This window comes from Seriola dumerili, unplaced genomic scaffold (assembly GCF_002260705.1).
Source record: "Seriola dumerili isolate Sdu_G_001 unplaced genomic scaffold, Sdu_1.0 BDQW01000621.1, whole genome shotgun sequence".
Classification (NCBI taxonomy): Eukaryota; Metazoa; Chordata; class Actinopteri; order Carangiformes; family Carangidae; genus Seriola; species Seriola dumerili.
Genome location: NW_019174876.1, coordinates 894,175 through 915,418, shown reverse-complemented (window position 1 = coordinate 915,418; position 21,244 = coordinate 894,175). Strand labels below are relative to the sequence as shown.

At 41.0% G+C, this 21,244-nt stretch overlaps 1 protein-coding gene across 1 annotated transcript in view; it reads left to right on the top strand.

The window, feature by feature from the left end:
- Nucleotides 1–21,244, top strand: part of LOC111236309 (mucin-5AC-like) — a 30,053-nt gene that overhangs the window by 2,596 nt on the left and 6,213 nt on the right. The window contains exons 2-4 of the mRNA XM_022764993.1: nt 12,921–13,607; nt 13,774–13,867; nt 20,902–21,080. Coding sequence (XP_022620714.1) covers nt 13,022–13,607; nt 13,774–13,867; nt 20,902–21,080 — 859 coding nt within the window. The 5' untranslated portion in view covers nt 12,921–13,021. The remainder of the gene's footprint in view (nt 1–12,920; nt 13,608–13,773; nt 13,868–20,901; nt 21,081–21,244) is intronic.

Here is a 21,244-nt window from a genome sequence, read left to right as displayed (position 1 = left end):
TTAATTTCATGTTTAATCATGATGAAAACTTTATTCCATGTTTTTGTTTACTGGTTTGCTACAAGATCAAGTTCAGTGTATGGCGTCTCTCTGTCTTGGTATGTGCATCTGTACTCATGCAGGTCTGGTGCCTAATGGGGTGGGTGCAGTTGTTTATTTCAAGCATGACGGTCAGAGAAAAATGCAGGTGGCTGACATTGCAGCAGTAGAGTGACTGTTTAAAATGGATGCCACATATTGGGGAAATGGAACAAGTCTCAATGCTCAGTGACCGAGTGAGTGAAATACCTGTTCTGTGTTTTCACTGAAACATCTTCACTACTCTGAATACCCTCTGGACATATACTTGAACTTTTTTCTTTTCTTTTTTTTTTTTTTTCAAGCTTCAAGATTTTATCTGTGATGACAGGCCTGTGAACAAAAACTAGTCATCTACTTTTTCTACTGTCAGGATTAAGTGTAGGATTAATACATCTAATGGTTGATCTGTGTTGTTTATTCAGCTTTGCGTGTGCATCAGTGCAACAGCTGTGAGAGGTTATGGTGGTTATGGATGTCGGGGTCAAGGGTTTAAATTTCCTCACCACCTCAGTCACAGTGTGAGAACAGAATGTACTTACCAGTTACTCTTTTGTCTTTTGGTATTCATAGTCATTATGGATCAGATTTTAAAGGGAAAATTATCCACATCAGAGAGACGATAAAACTAATTTATTTAAATAAAAGGGGAAACGGAAGGTCATTGCAGTGTTATCTGAATTGATCCATCCATGCTGAATGAATGCAAACATGTATCTCTTTTTTAATTGTGTCCAAGCAACAAAAATTCAAGCAATCAACTTCCCAGCTTTTACTTTGGGGCTACCACTAAGGACTATTTGTATTTGATTAATTGTTTTGTTCATAAAGTTTCAGAGCCCTAGGTGACTTTTCATCAAATGTCTTGGTTTGTCTGACCATCAGTCTAAAACCGAAAGGTATTCAATTTACCATAACGTAATACAAAGAAACGCGGCAAATCTTCACCTTTGGGAACCTAGAACCATCCAATGTTTGGCATTTTTGCTTGAAAAAGTACTGTTGATAGTAGTTGTTGATTCACTTTCCTGTTGGTCAATTAATTGACTAATTGTTGCATTTAACTTGTGTTTGGATCAGGGCTGCAACTAATGATTTTCTTCATCTTTGATTATTCTGCTGATCAATTAATCATTTGATCTTTAAGATGTCAGAAAATCAACTGTTGATTTCAATTTGTATCATTTGATTATAGACTAATCGTTTCAGCTATAGTTTAGTTTACTGAAGTTCAGTTTGAAAGTATTGATACTGAACTGAAATCTGTAAAGGCTGTTTGTACGACGTTGGCACTTTTCAGTCTGTCCCTTGTCTGAGGATTCACTCAGAAGTCAGGGCAGCTGAACGGAAAATACAACCCCTATACAGCATAGAGCATTTGCATCTGCTTGGAAGTCAGCTGCTTTTACAGCATGCAACCAGTGTCAGTCTCAGTCCCACACCCATGGGAATTCAATCCGAACTCTTTCCTGCTCTGTTGCATCTGTTTAGGGTGACATTCAGGGTTTAACTATATTTCATCATTCACCCTTCAGGTTTGTTGTGCATCTCCTGTGTTGCTCTTGGCTGTTGAGCTGTGGGATGGTGAGACGGTGCGGTGCTGTAACTCTCGTCACTGTGGTTTGGAGGCTGGCACTCTCCTGCCCATTAGGATAAAGTGGTGGACGCTGGCGCTGCATTTTTAGGCACTCGGTCTGTCTGGGACTGTGAAGCTGGGCTCAGTGCACTGTAATTATTGAAAGAGTAACTCAGCACTTTCAGAGTCTGTTTGTTAGCTCAATTTGGTAGCCTTGACTGTTACTCCATAGACATACTTTGCTGTGACTTGCCAGCGTGGGGTTTTGTTTTGTTGGAACAAGTGATTATTATTTATTAGTTGCATTTGCATTAGTATTTGTAGTGGTATTTATTGCAGCAATGTATTGTGCAGGTAATAAGACAGAGATGTAGATGATTGGAAAACATATATGTGATTATCCAGCAGCTGTACAAAAAGGAGAGGGGGCATAAGTATATTGTACGATGAGAACATTTCTTAACTTGGCCTCGTTTGCTGTGTGTAGAAGCTGTCCCTACTGATGCAATGCTTCGCATTTTTTTTTATCTATTTGGTTATTGATCCAAGTCTGTCTGAGGTGAATCAAAAGTGCACAACCGCTATAAGGGTGTGCATTTGTTTGTGTTGGGCAGGCTGGGCATATCCTGTTATCATCCTTGGCTCTGCCTCTTAACGTGCATGAGAAAGTTGATCCTGTGTGTTGAGTAATTGGTTTGTGTGTGTGTATTTTGCACTGTTCAGGGGTGTGGCTGTGGGTTTGGTTGTTGTCAGAGAGGCAGGCAGGCGAGGTGTGGGATCAGTGTCCATCTGGCCTCAGCTCACCCTGCTCAGTCAGAGGCATGGTAACTGATCTGGCCCTCAGGCTCTCCAGCATTATATTGACTATCTGCCTGCTTGTCTATAGCCAGTTGGCGGGTGCACAGGAGAGTAGCTGCTGGCTTTAATATAGGAAAACTGATGTCAGCTTTGGCTTCTCTACAGCCAGCCATTCTTGACAGAATCGCTTAATTTGACTCTTGGTTTTATGTTGAATTCAAGTTACTGAAAATGCCAAGGGTTTTTAACACAAAGTTGATGTGAATAGGAGGTAGTGTTTCACATGCCTGCACAGTCTTATCCAGCCCCTTTCCACTTTTATTAGTTAGCTGATGGTGGGAAGCAACAGGAAATATGGAAAAAGAGTAAGATAGAAGAGGGAGATAACACTGGACAAAGGTCCTTGGTGAGTAACTGGTATGCCTGGTCTAAATCGATTTATAGCCATGGTTTCATTCTACAACTCCCTCGGCACCTTTTATTTTCCATCCATTTCTAGCAGTCCTTCAGCTTTTCTTCTCACTTCTGTCAAGCATCCTCTTTTAAACGAGGTTAAACAGGCTGGATGCTACTTAAAAGAGTGCATGCAAGTGAGGGAAAATTCTAACCTGAAACTGATACTTCCTTTTGGTATTTACAGTATGCAATGTGCGACTTTGTTATACTATGATAGTAGCAGTGATGTGCATGGGACTAGCTGCAGATCCGAGTTTCTGAATGGTGTTGCTGGGTAAAGATTTAGCTATAACAGGCTAGCAGACTTCAGTCTACATCAAACAAATGGTACATCCATGTCATTTGTACATCTACTGTATGAAAGAGGTGTCACCCACCCTTCTGTCTTTCACCCTGTAGCCTGTTTGATATCCCTGGAGTCTTTTGGGTGAAGTTACCCGTGCCAGCTGCTCCTCCGTCCCGTTGCACCAGTTAATCCACTCAGAACCAACCCCCACTCCCCACAGCACCATGCCTGAGGGGGTTACATGGTGCGAATTGCAGACAATAGAGCTTGTCTGCCCACCCACCCCCTCATTGTACCCTCATGTTAAACTCAGTTCAGCACACAAACACTTAAGATGATCGTTGTTGTTGTTGTTGTTTTGGACCAGCTCTGACTACATACACACAAATACTTATACTCACTCCTATCCCCCATGGTCAATGATGCCACCCTACTGCCTTTACTCACTCCACCGGCAGCCTGTCTGATGGCAGCAGGGCCTAGCTGGTGCTTTCTGAAAACCCTGCCAGGTTTACAACAGATTGTAACCTATTTCCATGCAGCCTTTCAGACCACTGCTCTGCCAGTAGCCTAGAGTCCAGTCCCTTCTCACTGCCACTCCCTTAAAGGCTAACTGGCTTAGTCCACTTAACTTGTAGCCACACTTAACCACCTGCTCCTAATGGCCTTATTGAGTATCTTACAGTCACTTAGCACATGTTAGTATCCCCTATGGAATTGATTAGAATAAGCTGCATGCTTGACGTCAAGCCAAACCCCCCCATGATGAAAGTTTTTTTTTCTTTTCTCTCAAGAGTATTAGCTGTGCTAGAGCATTCCTAACTTATTCTCGTTAGTTTATTAGTTGGTTTGATTTTTTAATGTGTACACAGCATAAACAGAATATTATGATGCTGTTCCTGGATCCTTTATTTCCTCCACTAATCTTGTCAAAGTTACAGTTATAAGTCATATCCCTCCCCCTTGTCTACGTCATACTTGTAAGGGGTTACAAATTTGTAAGGCAATCTGGGCTAATCATTGTACCTTTTTATTACACAATGTAGAGTTTGACTTTGAAGTACATAATCATGTCCATGGCTTGTACTTTGGGGACTGGGCTTAGCGGCCTGATCAGATTGTGTTCATCCTAGGTTTCTCTTTGGATAAATTACTGCTTAGTAATGCAGGGATTCTTGACAGAGGTACCCTGGAGGTTGCAGTTTGTAGACAGCAAGTAAACTTACTCAGGACAAGCATTTGTCAATACAAATGCAGTCTTGGGATGGAAAATGGTGATTATAGAGCTTGTCAACACTTGCACACAGTCTTGTTATATGGACAGATGAGGAGAAGCCAACCAATCTGCAAGATCATTGAGGGTTAATCCAGTTCTTTGTCTACAGATAACGAGGTGCATGGAGCACCATTTATCTTCCTGATCGTTTTCTGGCAGAGGTGAGGAGGCTCTGTGGGCAGCCCTGCCCTCCACACATACATACACATAATTATAAAAGGTCTATCCATGGAGACTGGCAGGGACAGGAGCCAAGACTTGATCATGAGAAACAGAACAAAAAACAGAATAGATGCTCTTCAGAAAGCTATGGGATGGTGCACCTTAAGGGTCCATCTGTTTTCTTGGCTTCTAAACTTTCCTATCCTTGTGTCAATATATTTTTATGGTTATACGACCCATGGCAGCTCCAGCTGGTTTACTGTAAAATGAACAATATTGATATTGTGAGTGTAATTTTTATTTTTTTTTTCACTATTTGACAAATGGGTTTCCAGCAGAGTACGCAAGCATGAATAAAAGCGTTCCTACCCAACCATAGCCCTTCCCCTCCATGATGACTGGATTGGGAAAGTGTTAAGAAGTGCTGGGGCTTCAGGGGATGTTTTTATGTTTTTAGATTGCATGAATCCATTATCCGTTTCCGGTCTCCATTGTCAACATCATGTATAGTGGATAATGTTGGAGTGCAGCTTTCCTTTGGCATCATGTAGCTTAAACACATCACTCCTTTTGTATCAGAACAAAAGCAAATGGTCCACCACACATCAATGTAAAAGCAATTTATATATTTGTGTGTTTGAGTGGATGTTTTTATTTTTATAGCTAAGTGTTTGGGCCAGTGGTTATTCTTAAAGATTATATTTAATTTTGTTTCATTTTAATTCCTTGAAGCTGGCAGATGGGCACACCTCCAAAATCTCAACAAGTAGGGGTTCACAATGGATGCATAAGCAAAGGGAATTTCACCTTTTGTAATTTTGTGTTTTAGGGAAAAAGGTCAACATATGATGCTCTAAGGAGACAGGGCCTGGCCCTGCAGTAGCTCTTACTGTCTGTCCATCGGGAACATGGTACCTGAACATAGATCAAGGGAGTGTTCACACACAGTATGTGTTTCTGTGGTTTTGTTTTAGTGAGACATTGCTGAGAAAGAATGCTGGTGTGTCCTTACTCCCTCCTCCCACAAGAAATGGGGCTGTTTTACTTTCTGTGTGCGATTTTGCTCGTCTGTTGGGCAGCCTGCTGAGGAATGCAACTAGAGATGACTGGGTGTTGTAATGTCAACAGTCATCTCCAATCAGCTCACCATGGCCAAGTCTAAAGAGTTATGGACATTGTTTTATTTTATATATATATATATATATATATAAAAAAAAAAAAAAAAAAACCTCTTAAAAGAAATGATGTGCTTGAAAAGAGGCAACACATCTGAGTATGCTACATGGCAGCAGAGGCACTACTTAAAACCAGAACAAGAAATCCATTCTGAACTGATTAATCATTTCAAACATCAACCAAACAGCAGGTTCAGTATGACAGACTATTTTCACTGATACAAAGAATTTCCATTTGAACATGTCTGTGCTCTTCACAGCCGATGGGACATTGTGCCGAAAGTCAATAATCCAGTAGCCGTGTTGCACAGACAGAGACAGCAGCTCACAAACTACTTTGTCCTTCACTGACTTGATGTTTATCGGTTGTTTCTTAACCTGGTGCAAGCTGCCACCATCATCAGATTATATTAGATCATTTTACTGGTGTGCAGGTGGGTATTTCACAAAGTGAGCTTAAAGCACAAATATGGAGTCATCTTGTCCACTGTCTGTATCATGAAGGGGAGAGAAATTACATTTTGGTCTAAAGTTGACTTAGTTACTCCCTGTTATTGAAGCTTATCATTTCCTGTCAATTGATGTAGAAATAAATGTTATCATGAAATCATACAAAACTTATAAAGAATACTTTTGATTAATTGGATCCTTTCTTATGACTTTTCCCACTGCATTATTTTTCAAGTTTTAATAATGAAAAAAATGTTATTTCTTGACTACCAATATAAAGTGGCAGGAAACAATTTAGGAGAGAGCAAAATCGGTGTGATCAGATGACTGTGGGCCTAACTTTGGTGTCAGATGTCTAAAAAATTTAATGGCCAAGTTACATTTCTGGTTTTGTTAATGTGTGATAGTGTTGTTGCCTTTTTTGGTTATCATAGCCTCATAAAACTATGCTATCTCTTTTTTTGGCCATGGAGAACACAGTGCGTTCTTGTTTATGTTTTTTCCTTTTTAAAGATGCATTCTTCTGCTTTGCTTGTACATCATTGTACAACACAAGCTTGACTTCTTTAATCCTAACTGGAGAAATTTCAAGTTAGTTTTGTGATACTTATCTAAGCCAGAGGACAAAGTCACATTTAATCGATAGAAATGTTATGGATAAATTTTCCTTTTCTTGTGAATGACTCACGATCTACCGTGCTTGTGTGTCAGAGTGAGAGAGCTGCAAAGACCATTCATGTGCAGAGACGGAGGCAACTCTTCGGCAATGTGCTCTATAGAGCTGTGTATTCACAAATTCAAGGCTCATACAGTGAGTACACTGAATGTACTTGGCCTCTCCCATCAGCATGCTTTGAGACGTTTGTGTTCCAACAGCAGATTGAATTTCTCTTCTTTCTCTCTCCCACTTTGTCACTCTGTATGTGTGTGAACTAAACACTCACTTGGTGATACTGCAGAAACGGCACTACTACCTTGTATGGTCAGATGGAGCAGCAAGCCTTTATACACAGACACACAACGTCCCATTTATTGGAGTCAATTTACCTACCCACTTTTGACATGAATTTGCTTTTAGATTCTTCAGCGGTCACTGAACGCTGTTTCTGTAAATCCAGAAGCAGGAATTGGAGTGAAAGTGTGAGCTTTCTGCATCTGCTCTATTGCTCTTGAGACTGAGGCTTGAGCTCGGGGTCAGGAAACCCCCCCGTTTTCCCAAATACGATTAAATCTCTTGTTCTGCTCTTCATTCCATGGCATTAACTGGCCACCATCTTCCTCTTAATCTTTTCAGTCCTCTCTCACAGTTTCAAGCACACACACATACATACATACATACATACACACACACACTTGCACTGAATGCGGCCTGTGTTTCTTCCTGTGTACATGCATCTCTCTGTCACACGCCAGAGGAAAGTTAATGAACAAATAGACTCAGGCTTCATATATCATTTGTAAACACCATCATTTTTTTAGTCTGCATGCGTGTACATTTGTACAAATGATTTTCACATCTTGCAGACTTTTTATCTTACACACTTTTTGCTCGCTTACACACTTTTATATCTTCTGCATGCTCACACAGTGCACACTAGGGTTGGGTAATGTTAAAATTTTCCACCTGGCCACTCAGATTTTCACATTAAAGACTGTGAAGAACAAATTCTACTGAAACATCATGGCACATAGGCTGCTTTTCTTCAATTAAACAAAATAGATCACCTTGAGATCTTAGCTGAGCAATAAGCTGTAGGGACAGGCTGAACAGCCGTCTCTCACTATTTGAAAAAGAGTCCCATAGCGTTGGATGAAGGACGCCTCCGCTTGCAGCTTCCAAGTGAACAAACGGGTGGGGATAACATGCTATTAAATGATCACGGAGCGTAATCGCACGCACAGTTTTGGGTCTAGTTGCCAGATACTATTATGCTATTAATAAATTGATGTTGCTTTTCGGCGCCAATCGATTGGACAGCAACCACTAAAGACAGTTTAATTGTCATCTACTCACTGCACTATTTGTGAAAGACGGAAATTGATGCGAGAAGAACGTGCTCAGCTCCAACTGGCAGTTCCTATTGGCGTAAACTTTGAAGTGCACTTTACAGGTTAATTATTTACTGAGTTGAAGACCACTAATTTAGCAAAATAAAATGACAAAAATTGCCCCCAACAACAACCCCCAACCCTAGTGCACACACATTCACTAGCCTCCCTATGACCCTTTCACTCCTACTTGGTCAGACATGCACACGGCCAGCTGTCACTGTGTAGCCTTGAAGTCTCTTGAGGAAGTCAGCAGAACTGGAATGTGGATGGGTCAGATGTGCTCTTGATACTGCTGCTGCTTCAGGCATTCACTTTCTACCATTACTCATCTTGGAGCAGATGCAGCATTGACATGAATCTTAAAGTAGACAGTCAACATTGGGCAAAGGAAGTTTCATGTGCAAATATTGATTTAAATTTGACTTTTTTTTCTTTCTTTTTTTTTTGTTTATTTTCTTGAACTTGATGGGGTGTTTTTTTTTGTTATGTTGACATTATTATTATAATTTTTTTATTAATATTGTTATAATTTACTTTCACATCTGGCAAAGAAAATCAGGAAATTGTCACCAGTGAGCTGCTGGAAAGAGATGATTGTTTTGTTTTAAAATGTCTTGAATAACTAAATCAATTATCATAATTGCTTCCAATAATTTTTCTGTTGATTGACTAAACACTTCAGCTCTGATACAAAAAGGCACATAAGGAAAATCTTGAAGAGCAGAAATATGTTCCTAATTTTCCTTCACTGGCATGTGTTAGTATTTACCTACAGTTTAGGCACGCCATTAATCTGTCCACTCCTAATGTGTATTGTCTTTTTGCTCTTTTTATAATTGCGGCATTGTGACAGCAGTCTGGGGTAGATCTACAGATGACATTAAGCCTGTGCATCAGTATCAACCGCCCCCCTCCACCACCACCACCTCCAGCAGTCTGCACAATGCATTCCAAACCCCTGCCATGCTCTCAACACAGCTAAATCCCTCTCTGCTTGTATTAGACACAGTATTAAAAGTGACCCATTTTGTCAGGCACCACAACTAATGTCTGGACGTGTAGAGCAACAGACTGAGAGATGGGGTACAACAGATGTAATTTAACTGCCTCAAGACAGGTCAGGAGTAAGATTTAATGACGCATAAGGCCATATTTATTTATTAGAAGAAGTGGAATGTAAATACCACTGAGGCCACTGAGTTCTTTCTCTGTCTAGACCGACTCCCTCTAACAATCTTACAAAGTGGTGGCTGCATTTATAAACACACACCTTTCTCCTGCTTTGGCTGAACATATACTGCTGCAGCTTTTTCATCTGTCGTGCCTTTCGTTTACGTCATCACAATACTTGCAACTCATTGTAATTGTCACCATGGGTGTTGAGCTAATTGTGATATTAGCTATGTGGAGCTGGCAAGAAAGAAGACATGCTGCATCCTCAATATGGTTTAAATCTTCAGTGAACTAGGATTTGTTATGCAAATGTGGACTGAGAGAAAGGGAGACAATAGAGGTTTTTTTTTTTTTCTTTGTATTTCATCAAAATGCATGAGGTTGTTATCTTGACCAGACAGACCATTTTGAAAGTGCTGCTGATATTGTTGTGTAGTCATTTTTCTGAACATAAAATCTGGAACTCTGACCCAGCATATCCCCAGCTAGGTGTCAACAGCTTGAAGATGCACCAAATTGAGTCTAGTATTGGTGTCCAGTGTGACATTTTCTGATGGATAAAAAAACGAACACCAAGGCTGTAGAGCGGTCTTGCTGTTATTTAGTAAAACATCACAATCTGTGTGTGTGTGTGGATAGGATTTGAATGATCCATTCACTTCCTCTGTGCTGCGTCACGTAGTTTTCAGCTGGTCAGAGATGATGCCTTTACTTGCCCAGAAAGGGGTCATCACATGAGGAATGTGATTCATGCTGCTGTCTGCTAAGCCCCTGGCATTAGTAGCTGGACTGGCAAAACTGTGCCATGCCATGCACGTCACAGTGCCAACCGAACTCCCTGTCTCACTGCTCCCTCCTCTCTGAATAAACTGGGTGGGGTTTATTTACAAACGGATCCACCAACTTTCTTCAAGGAGCAAGTTTGACCTGATTTTAATTTTTTTTTTTTTTTACAAAAACGACATCAAGATTAAAATCCAGCAGGATTTATCAGGAGTAGCCACCTAGTTAGCTTTTCTAGTTGGTTTTCTGCTTTGACAATTTGTACAAAAGTGATATGAAAAGAAATAGATTTGTACTTGCTTTTTTAAAAATTAGATCTCAGTTGTATGGTTCCCAATTTGCTAATGGCTTCATACGATTCTCAGTCCATATAAATTGAGTGATGATAATGGAGCTGCTCAGCACTGTCCCAAGGGCTCTGCACATTGGTTAATTCACCCTAAGGCTTGACATTTTCCAAAAGAAGGCACAATCCAAACATTGTGTTTTCAGCCAGGTTACTCTACACTACTTGGCTTCCTTTCTGTGTGAGATTTGTAACTACAAGAGACCACAGGAGAAGAAATACAAAAGAGGGCAGCAGGAGTGAAAGCTCAGTTGAAAGGTGAGGCAAGTTCAACTTGTAACTTTTGCATGGCTGAACTGAAGGGGTATGACCTAATTATTTTATACAAGAGATTTGGGTGTTTCAGTGGCTGTACAGGTGTGGTTGTTGTGTGAGGAGTCTGTGAGGAGGTGTGAAGTTGTGTATTCAGTAGTTATTACTCATCTGGCCAAATGAGTCATTCCAGGAGTGGCAGCAAATGGTCATTAATGCAATTGTCATTTAATTGATGAATCTTTGCTTTTTTTTTTTTCTAAGCTAATCCCCAGTACGTTGATGGCAAGTCTTACTGATCTTTATTGCCTTGTAAACATAAGTGCCAAAGTAAAACAATTTTGGGCTCTGGGAGAAAAGTGCCTCAGTATCACATTGCCTCAAATGTTAATGTGTAACTGGTGAGCAAACTGTTCCCCGACCTTAGTACAAGAATGTGTGCTGCTTCTCCAAAAGAATCAATCCTAAAATGTCTGTCAGTTAGACATGAATACAGATGCTTTAAATAACTGCGTTTATCATAGTAAAGGCAAAATTAGGTTCTAGTGTTCCTCGATTATTATTCTACACTGTGTGTGTAAATGCAGTCATTAATCTGATGTTTGTGGAAAATTGTGCTCTTTGGAACTTTGCCATTTTCCTAAGATGTTTTTAGTCATGAGGCTTAATGACTTGATATCATACAACATCAACAGACATGACCTTTATTAATTTGTGCTGAAAGAGCAGAGCCCACTCGCTTTTTGATTTGCTGTCGTGGTTTGTTCAATCTTATTATTACTCCTGCTTTTCTTATCTTATAGTAATTCTGAGCTGTCAACATCTGTTTGTGTACCATTCCTTTTCTTCCTTCAGCCTTTTATAAATCTCTTTTCTCTCCCCCTTTTTAAAGCTTTTGTTTTGTTACATAGCTTTCGCTTCCTTAGATAGGTCTTTGCTGTTTTTCTATCCATCTCAATCTTTTTTGTTTCCTCTTCAATCCATCTCTTGCACAGCTTGTTTCCTGGGCCATACAGAGCCTCTACTGGCTAGACCATCTGTGTAGCAATTTACTGGAAGCAGACCTATTAGTAGTGGGAGGATGGGACTATGGAGTTGAGAAGAACAAGTGGCTATAGGAAAAAGGAGTGGAGTAATCGGGGGGGGGGGGGGGTTGGGGGGGGTAAGAAGCTATTATGGTCAAAGGGGCAGAGGAATGGGGAGTGTGGGTGGAGAGGATGATTGAGGGGAAGGAGAATAAACCAGAACTGATCCGGGAAAAGCTCTGTCCAGTCAGAGAAAGAGGAAACTTGACTGAGGTTAATGAATTCAAGACCTATATATGACTCTTCTCGCACACATGCTCCACACACCGCCCTTTGCTTTCATTTTCTGCTGTCCCTCACTGCAGCCTCTTATACTCTACATTAATTTCAGATTTTCCACTTGTGCTGTGAATTAAAGAATTTCTCAGGACACAGATCTCTTTTAAGCAGTCGCTGGGTGACTTGATTATTACCATCTGCATTTGCTCAACATAAAGAAAGACAAGGGCCAACAAATGGGCCATTTACTGTTTGTTGTCCATCTCCTCGCTCTACTCATTCTGTGGGCTGTGTGTCATGGCAAGAGATTGTGAAGCTTCTTGGCTTTCAGTACTCCAAACCACAGCTTTTTCCCCTTTTCAATTTCAACATGCTGGAAGCCATTTGGAGCACAGTCACAAGTCATCAGTTTTTGTGTTTCTGCCCCATAAAATGTGCGGATAAAAAAGTCCACTGTTCCTTTATTCTGGTGTTTTTAATAACGATTCTTAACTTAATTTTGCTGCGTCATGCATTATGATTGTCAGTTATGTGTTAGATGAGAGTGACTGGTTTAGAGAAGAGGTTATTTGGCATTTCACACTGCTCACTTCCTGTTTTTCAGATTCCCCCAAATTCCACGGAGGCCCCTTACCATAAATGGAATTTCCTTTGGCCAACAGTGGCATGTTTATCATATGACTTCATGAGTAGTGCAACATGGTTGAATTCTGCATTTAAGAGATTCATTCTTGTTTTGCTTTTATTCTACAGGACATTAAGGTGTGAGAGGAACTGGCCATTCAAGACGAGTGTGAGCAGCTAGACCCTACTTAACAGCAGCAACATCAGTGTCCACACCTTAGGAGGAGGGGATGAAACCGGATGGGGTTACCATGGAAACCACGGAGCCCACTGAAGCTGCAGAAGTAGCAGAGCCATCTTCATCGCAGGACAACTCAATAGAGCAAGCATCATCTAAACCAGATGATGCTGCGACTGATGCAGTGCCCGCGGCTGCTGCAAAAGCCAATGGCAAGCCAGTGGCAGCAGAGCCCAAAGTCAAACTAAAAGCTGTTGCAACTAAAACACAGCCCACAGCCAAATCTGTAGGGGCTTCTGGATCCAACTCACGGCCAGGTACTGCCTCGCACCGTATGATGAATAACGTCAAATCCTCCAACAATGTCTCTGCAGCTGCGGTCAAGAGAACGACAACAACAACTACAGCAAAAGCATCAGCAGCGGGAGCTGTACCTAAAAGACCACTGGGTGCAGCAGCGGTTTCCACCACGGTCAGGAACCAAAATCGAGTGCCTGAAAAGAAGTCTGTTGGACCTTCTGGGACTACCTCTGTTGCTGCTTCCACAGTAACAAATGGTACCAAGCCAACAACAGTGAATGGCACTAAGAGGAGACCAGTGGCTGAGACTGCTAATGCAGCAAGACCCAAAACCATACGTGAGTCTGAATAAGAAAAGTAAAATTAATTGTGATTTAAATTTCTGTAACTTGATGTAGTGTTTGTTAGTATTTCAAATTTTCTTTTTGTTCTGTTTTACTTTAACGACCTGACATCCATTTCTATACAATCTCATCAGTCGTATCATCTTCTCTTTTTTTGCAGCTACTACCAGCAGACCAGTGGTGTCCACTGCCCCAAAAACCAGCACTTCGACTACAACAAAAGCCGGGAGTGCTGCTGTTTCAAAGACCACAAGGTATGCATGCCTATCGCAAAGGGGCAACAGGTGCTGAAAAGTTTACAGGCCTAATGGCACTGTGTGTAATGCCCTTCTCTCTCTCTCTCATTGTGTTTCTGTCTCTGAGATCTGAACTTTTAATCCCCTTACAAACTTGATGAGACTGACTGTTTATCTTGATGTCCTGAAAGGGAGCAACGGAGAATGATGTCCATTGTGGTCTTTGGGCTGTTATTGAGTCAAATTTCACTTCAAGTGTGAGTCATGTTAGCAGAAATAACCTGAGACAGAGGGCCTTAACAGAGTCGGTGATACTGAAGAACTACCGCTTTGTCCCAAACGGACCCCCTGGCAGCAACCAGCCCCACCTCCCCAGGGCAGAGAGCTATTGACTTGGCTCATAATCCCTCTCATACTGGACCAGTGGTTTGGACATGGAGTGATGTAGTTGGACTAGACTTGCTCGAAGTGGTGCTCTCAAGTGATCATTTAACCGTTGTAGAATTTCATGGTTGAGATTGTTGTTGAGATTGTTATTTACTGCCATTTCAACGAGAACGCTTTTGTTAAAGACATTTTTACTTGACAGAAATTTAAGATATCCTGATTAAATTCAGGCTTCTATAACCAGTTGCCAAACATAATTATTAGCTGAAGGCCAAAGCTATAGCTACAAACCCTTTTTCTTCAGATGTTTGTCAAATTATGTAATCGCAACTTGAACTTGATTACTGAGATACTCATTTGTGGAAATGAAGCGATCAGTCTCTGAAATTTAGAGTCAGGTACATAATTCACCAATCCAACATCTTTCCACAGGATGTTTTGTTCTGTACTAAAAGGCCTGATTAGATTCTGCCTCCACTCGTCTTCCCTCTTAATGTTCTATTATTAAATAAAGGAAAAATGTGCTGCATCACTCTCTTTTCTGAAGCAGAAGAGGGTCATTGAATTGTTTCTTTTCTACAAGAAATAAAATAAATGCCTCTTTGTGTGTAATTTCTACACCTCAGCTCTATTTTTATTGTTGATTTATAGATTCTCCAATTTCCTATTTTACACAGCCGACAAAGCTGTTTTTTTTTGGTTGTTGTTTTTTTAATTACTGCGGAAACAATTACTTTCATGATCAGTTTAATATAACAATTAATTCAGCTATCTATTAATCAATTTATCGTTTAGTCTATAAAATGTTAGGAAATGGTTACAAATTAAAATGGCTGCGACAGGTTCCTGGACTCCAAGGTATTTTTGTGTGACAGATGACTTGATACATTGATCAATTCAGCGCCGAGACAGCTATCACAATCCTCTTGAAAGTGATGTCCATGGTTTTAAGAACAATGACCAATGATCACTTTTATATAGTACTTAACAATGTGGCACTATGTAGACTGGAATTATATAGGTCAGACTCAGAGTAGTTGCTCTTAATGTTGTCGTGTGTGTGTGTGTGTGTGTCAAGAACCTCATCCTGAATTAATCAGATGAGGCATTGAAGTGTAGGAGTCTGATTACAGTAGCACATCATCCTTATGTGACTGTTCCCGGCTCGTTCACCAGGACGTGACATTAGACACTTGCCTCTCTCAGCTTGAGACATGGGCAGCACAACAGGAGAACAGCAGCAGGTGTGTGCCCTTGTGACAGACAACGCATGTTGCATTTCGTGCCACCTGTGTGTGATGGCAAAGTCAGCAGCGTCTCGAATCCTTTGTGTAGCAACCGTATCGGTGGTGTGCATTTCAGTCAGTATTGGTGTTCTTGCTGGCTCTCTGGCAGAGTGGGACACTAACACAAACGGATCTCTCAGCTCAAGCAGTGACTTGCATTAGTCGTGACACTTAACACAATGGCACTAACCTTCCATAGCAGCACATCCAACAGAACTGAATGGTGTTAAAGGATTTGGCAAACTACCCAAGGAGATTATTTAGTTGCAGCACAATAGGTCTATCACTTCTTCCTTGTAATTTTGTAGCCATTTCTTTGTAATTCCAGCCACGCCATTGTTTCTCATGTTGCTGAGACAACAGCAGCATGGTGGCTCAAACTGCAACATTTTCAAGTATCTGCAGGTAAACATTGTTCAAGTAAACTTGTTGTGGCAAACAGCATAGACAGTAAAGCCTATTGTAAGGTCATCATGCTCAACAAGCATGTTGTTGTTGTAGTGGCACACACTGCCTGTGTCCAATGGAAAGTCCAGCCCCTCTCATGAAGTATTGATGTTAACTGGTCCAGAGGGAGAAATGAAAACGTATTGGGTTTTAAAAAATGAGCCTCATTCAAGAAGGGCAAATGAGATTTGGCGATGGGTTCATCTGTGAGCCCCTAGAAATAGGATTTGTGCTTAGGCAAGATGACAATAAGATTTCATAGGATATGATGGTGCACAGTTATGAGGCAAGGCTGTTTCAGCTTTGTTGCCATTTCTGTGCGTTAGTTAGAATGTGTAACGTGAAGATGGACAATTAATCTGCATGACAGGAGGATGTCTCTGTCCCAGTGGTCGATGAGAACCCTTGAGAACTAGAGTCGAAGCCAAATGTTGTAAAATCTGGCACCTGCTTTGCTCTGCTCTCCTCCAATGATGAGTTATGGTGTCCTTGCACTGACTGAGTAATCAGTCTTTGCCCACCCCACCCCCTCTCTCAGTCTCCCTTCTCTTGCCCCTCATCCCTCTTTTCTGCCGTCTGTGCATGTACAGTGCTGGGCATTTGTCCAGGATCTCCTCAAGCCCTCCTTACAGCCTAACGTCCAATCTACCATTCTAACTCATTCATCATTTAGCTGCACACAGATACTGGAAAATTCAGAGTGAAGTTGTGTAACATGAGATGGACAATGATGTAGCATACCTTCATGTTGCTGAGCAATCTGTAGATTAATGATTAATATTCAGAGTCGCAATTGGGAATGCACAGAATTGCAGGGGCATAGTACTTTTGTCTCTCTGATACAGTATTAATCCTCATTCAGAAAACTGACTGCTGTAATGGAGAATTTATCAAAATTAAACCAAATACAAGAATAGCTTGGCTTTGTGCAACACACTTTATTCTCACTTTTAGCCCATCACTTTGTTTCTCCCACTGTCTCGTCTCCTGATTTCTTCTGTGTTGTTCTATTGGAGATAAAACTGTGTCACTTCTCCCCGACAGTCTTGGCAGGGAGCAGGATTACTGGCCTAACGGAAAAGACCCATGGCATCTATCACAGTGACAGTGGGTGCCTAGGGCCTCATAAGAGCCAGTGCTGTCTGCCCAGCTATTGCTGGGCTGCAACACTTCATCTAAATTCTCCACTGAGCTGATTCAGGGCTCCACTCTTTATTGTCAAGGAGATAAGTGTAGGCCTACACAACCCTAGGAATGTGTGCTCCTCTCCGGAGGGAGTAAAGCAGCTGGGTTTGGACAGCCTACAAGCCAAACAAGGTATTGTTAGGGTGCTTTATTTCCATTTGTTGTCTCGGAGGGGGCTCTTGAAGTGATGAGGGGAGAAAGGGCGAGAACAGAAGAATTTGTACTTAAACTGCATTTTATTTGTAGGATGAGCTTACTGCAACAGGGATAAAGTGTACACCCTGGCCAAACCAACTTCTTTCTCTTTGGCTTGATTAAAACAGAATAATTGAATCCACAAGTGAGTATGCAAAGGAGTCTAGCCTCCAAGCAATTTTTTTTTTTTTTCTTTCTTTTTTTTTTTAGAAGGAAGAAGAGGAAAGAGAGATTCATGGATGAATGGATGGTGTAGGTGTGGCTTCACCAAAACTTTCCTCATGTTTACACTTTGATTTTTGGCCAAACAGATGTCGCAGCTGCTCAGTATGTTCATGCCATTAGTGTGTTTTTGCATCTGTTGTGAACATTTGTGAATATTGATTCTAAATTAAAACATAGAAAGCCCATAATGTGTAACAGTGTCTCTGTGCTGACCTTTGCCCTTAAAATCCTTCAGATGGGTGTGTTGTGCCTCTCATCCTCTCTTTGGACCGTTGATTTGTATTGATTTCAACCCTCCGTTGGCACGAAATGTAATCCATACTGATACACCAACAACAGAACCACCAGCCAACACCCACAGACAGTGTGTGGAGTACAGGCATTAGTGGGTCTGTCTATTCGTCTGTGTGTCGTCCCCTCTTGATCAAACCTTTTATGAGTTATGACTCATCGTAAAACAATGGAGGGAGGGGTTGGGTGTTTTTGCGGTTATATTGTGTCTGCGACCTCCCCTTACCCTCTTTATTCCCCTTTACTCTTCTCCTCATTTCACCTTCCCTCTCTCCCTTCAGAGGAAGCCTTTCACTCAGTGCTGTCCACCTTGATTCTTATACTTGAGTGGTCATGTCAATTCAGATTTTGCTCACATATAGGGTTAGAAAAATGACCTTAATTAGCTGCACTTCACATTGCAACCCAAATCTTTTGATGACAGCCAATTACACTGTCCCATAGCTATGAGTCCTTGTCTGTGCAGTGGTTGTGATCTCAGGGAAACAAATGGTCATTGTAATGGTTAATGTAATGTGGGAGCGGCATCTGTGTGCTGGCATGCTACTCCACTGAAAGCCATCAAAGTCAGCGTGTGTTTGTCAGTTCATGTCTACATCACTGACCAAATCGGCAGACCAAGAACTAAAAGAAGACATAATGGAGATTACTGTAATTGGTGATGGGGTTACACAGTTCCTTAAGGCAATTACATGTTATTATTCAGCTCTTGTTGTTCAAGTCAATCTGTCTGATTAAAAACAGATGTCAAATTATTTACATTGGTGAGGTTTTGCATTGTTTTTGATCACAAGGGATCAAGTGTAGAAATGAGGACTAGTTCTGCCTGCGGCTGACGAATCGCTCATTTCACAGACATTTGTTTGTAGGTTAGCCAGTGCAGCAGTGCATTGCAGCACAGACTATGTCAAATTCTTGGAGCCTGACAAGGCAAATGCATTGTGTTGAGATTTCACAGAGCCCAGTATAGCACAAGCAGATTTTTATGTAGGTTACTGCTTTTCATATCACTGCACTGCAAGTATGATGCACAAATGCCATGTTACGTTTCACTCACCTCGATACACATCTCTTTCTGATTGTCAAATTTAATACTATAACAGGGTTTTGGAACGTGGCTGTAGTTTATGCTGCTTGTTTCTGTTGAGCTGTTCAGAGCAGGTCTGTTGTTTTTAGAGTAAGACATGCCTGTTAGGCCTCCATGTGGCCCTCAGTTAGGCCCTGAAAAGCATAACTGAATAACATTACAAATTAGTATTTTCTCTGTTTCATAAGATGCCCACAACTATATTACAGGTGTGGTGTAGCTTAAAAATACAAAGAAATTTATTATTATTTGAAAAGGTTGGCTGACAATCTACATTGTATTTTATTTACCAGAAGGTCAAATTTGTCAGGAAATCTGTTTGACTGCACTGTTTCTTCCAGCGTAGACAAAATTGCATCTTTTCAAGTTTCTCACATGGGCAGATGATGCAGCAAGAACAAAATATCTGGAAAAATCAGTGTCCAAAGAGAAACATGGCCACACATCCAAACACTTTTCAATCAGGAAGCAACATATTTTATACATGTCATTGTAATTGTTAGCCTAACTATCACTATCAGTACTGCTGGCATGAGATTGGGATTTGACGTAGATTTATGCCACTTGATCTTGGGCTGTGCAATAAATCAAATTAATTCAATTTTGCCTCCTTGCAAATGTGTAAAATGACTGCATCATGAAAATCGAGTTATAACGATGCACAAAAAGGTTACTTTTAGTTAAAAATGTAATGTAGAAGATAGCTGCTTCTTTTTTTTGTCTCGATTTTGGATAGTGACAGTGACAGGAAAGTTGGGGATAAAGAGGGGATGACATGCAGCAAAGGGCCGTCGGTCGCACTCGAACCCATGGCAGTTGCGGTAAGGATTGAGCATAAGTAGTATTCTGTATACTGGTGAGCCACTGGGGAGGCGCCACAGATGGCCCTAAAGCATTAAGTGATTTATAGACAAGTAACAAGGAAAGCCTTAGAAAAGATTATTCTAGTCTAACCTACTGGAAGTGTGAATTAGATCTTGTTTTTATGTATCCTTTAATTCTTGCTATATTTTTATGATGATAATAGGCTGAAAAATGTAAATTGGAGTCAATAACACCAAGATTTCTGACTTGGTTTTTAGGCTTCAAAGAAAGGAAATCGAGATATGCACCAACTTTCAGCCATACTAATTTTGCACCAAAAACAATTATCTCCATTTGGTCTTTGTTCAGTTGGAGCAAATATTGGCACATCCACCCACTGATTTGGGCAATGCACAGGTGCAATTTTTTTTACGTTTTGCTTGCCAGAAGTTCATTGCACCCTAAACAGGTTGATGACAGCTTTAATTAAAATCATGAGTCAGCCCCATGCTTGAAAAGATTTGAAAATGTTATATTGCCCAGCCCTAACCCAGCCTGAACCTGATGGGCTATGGTAAAAGTATCATGTTTTTGGTTGAGGGCCATTCTGTTGCGAAAGGTTTTGGGCTTGGATGGGTTTGATCATTGACAAATGAGCCTCTCTTTCTCTGTCTCACTGTGACAGTCATGAGCCCATGTGTATCGAATAGATTTGCATTCACAATACCCTGTGGCCCTTTCTGCTCCTGATACTTTTCATTGTCTCAGTTGTCATCACCTCTACCTTTGCATTGCCTCTTTTCTTTGTCATTCTTCTTTGTTCAAGCTTTCCATTCCACCTCCATCTTTCTTTTTTTCCCCTCCTTCTCATTACAGCCTGCCCTTTTATCTTGGTAGTGAGTGGAGAAGGAAGGAGGCATTAATGTGGCAAAAGATGGATGGTGCTGTTAATGTGTTCCCATTGTTGAAATTGCTTTTGTGGTTTACATTAGGACAGGACAATTATTTATGCGTGTAAATGCATATAGAGGTGCAGCATCACATTTCATGTTTGGACCTTTGCCAACAAAAAATTAAGCTGTGTTCGTTTTTGTTCTCGAGTGTTTGTTTGCCACTTGACCATGTCCTTCTTTCTCTGCCTCCAGGCCTGCTACAGCTCCCTCAACAGCTCGGCCTGCATCCACCACATCTAGGCCCACCACAGCTACAACCAAGTCCTCCACCACTGCAGTTGCCAAAACCACTGCCTCTAGAGTTACTACAGTACCCTCTACTGGCAGGACCACAGCAGCACAGCCTCCTAAAACTGCTGCTGCTAAAAAAGGTTAGAAATTGATCCTTGTTCTGTGCAGGAGACACTTTTCTGAAGCCATGTCACAGAGCTGTATTCAGATGCTTTTTTTTTTTTTTTTCTTAAAGGAGTGGATTGTATTTACATTGTATTTACACATCTAATGGCTATGGTTAGACAGTTTCAGGTTATTAACC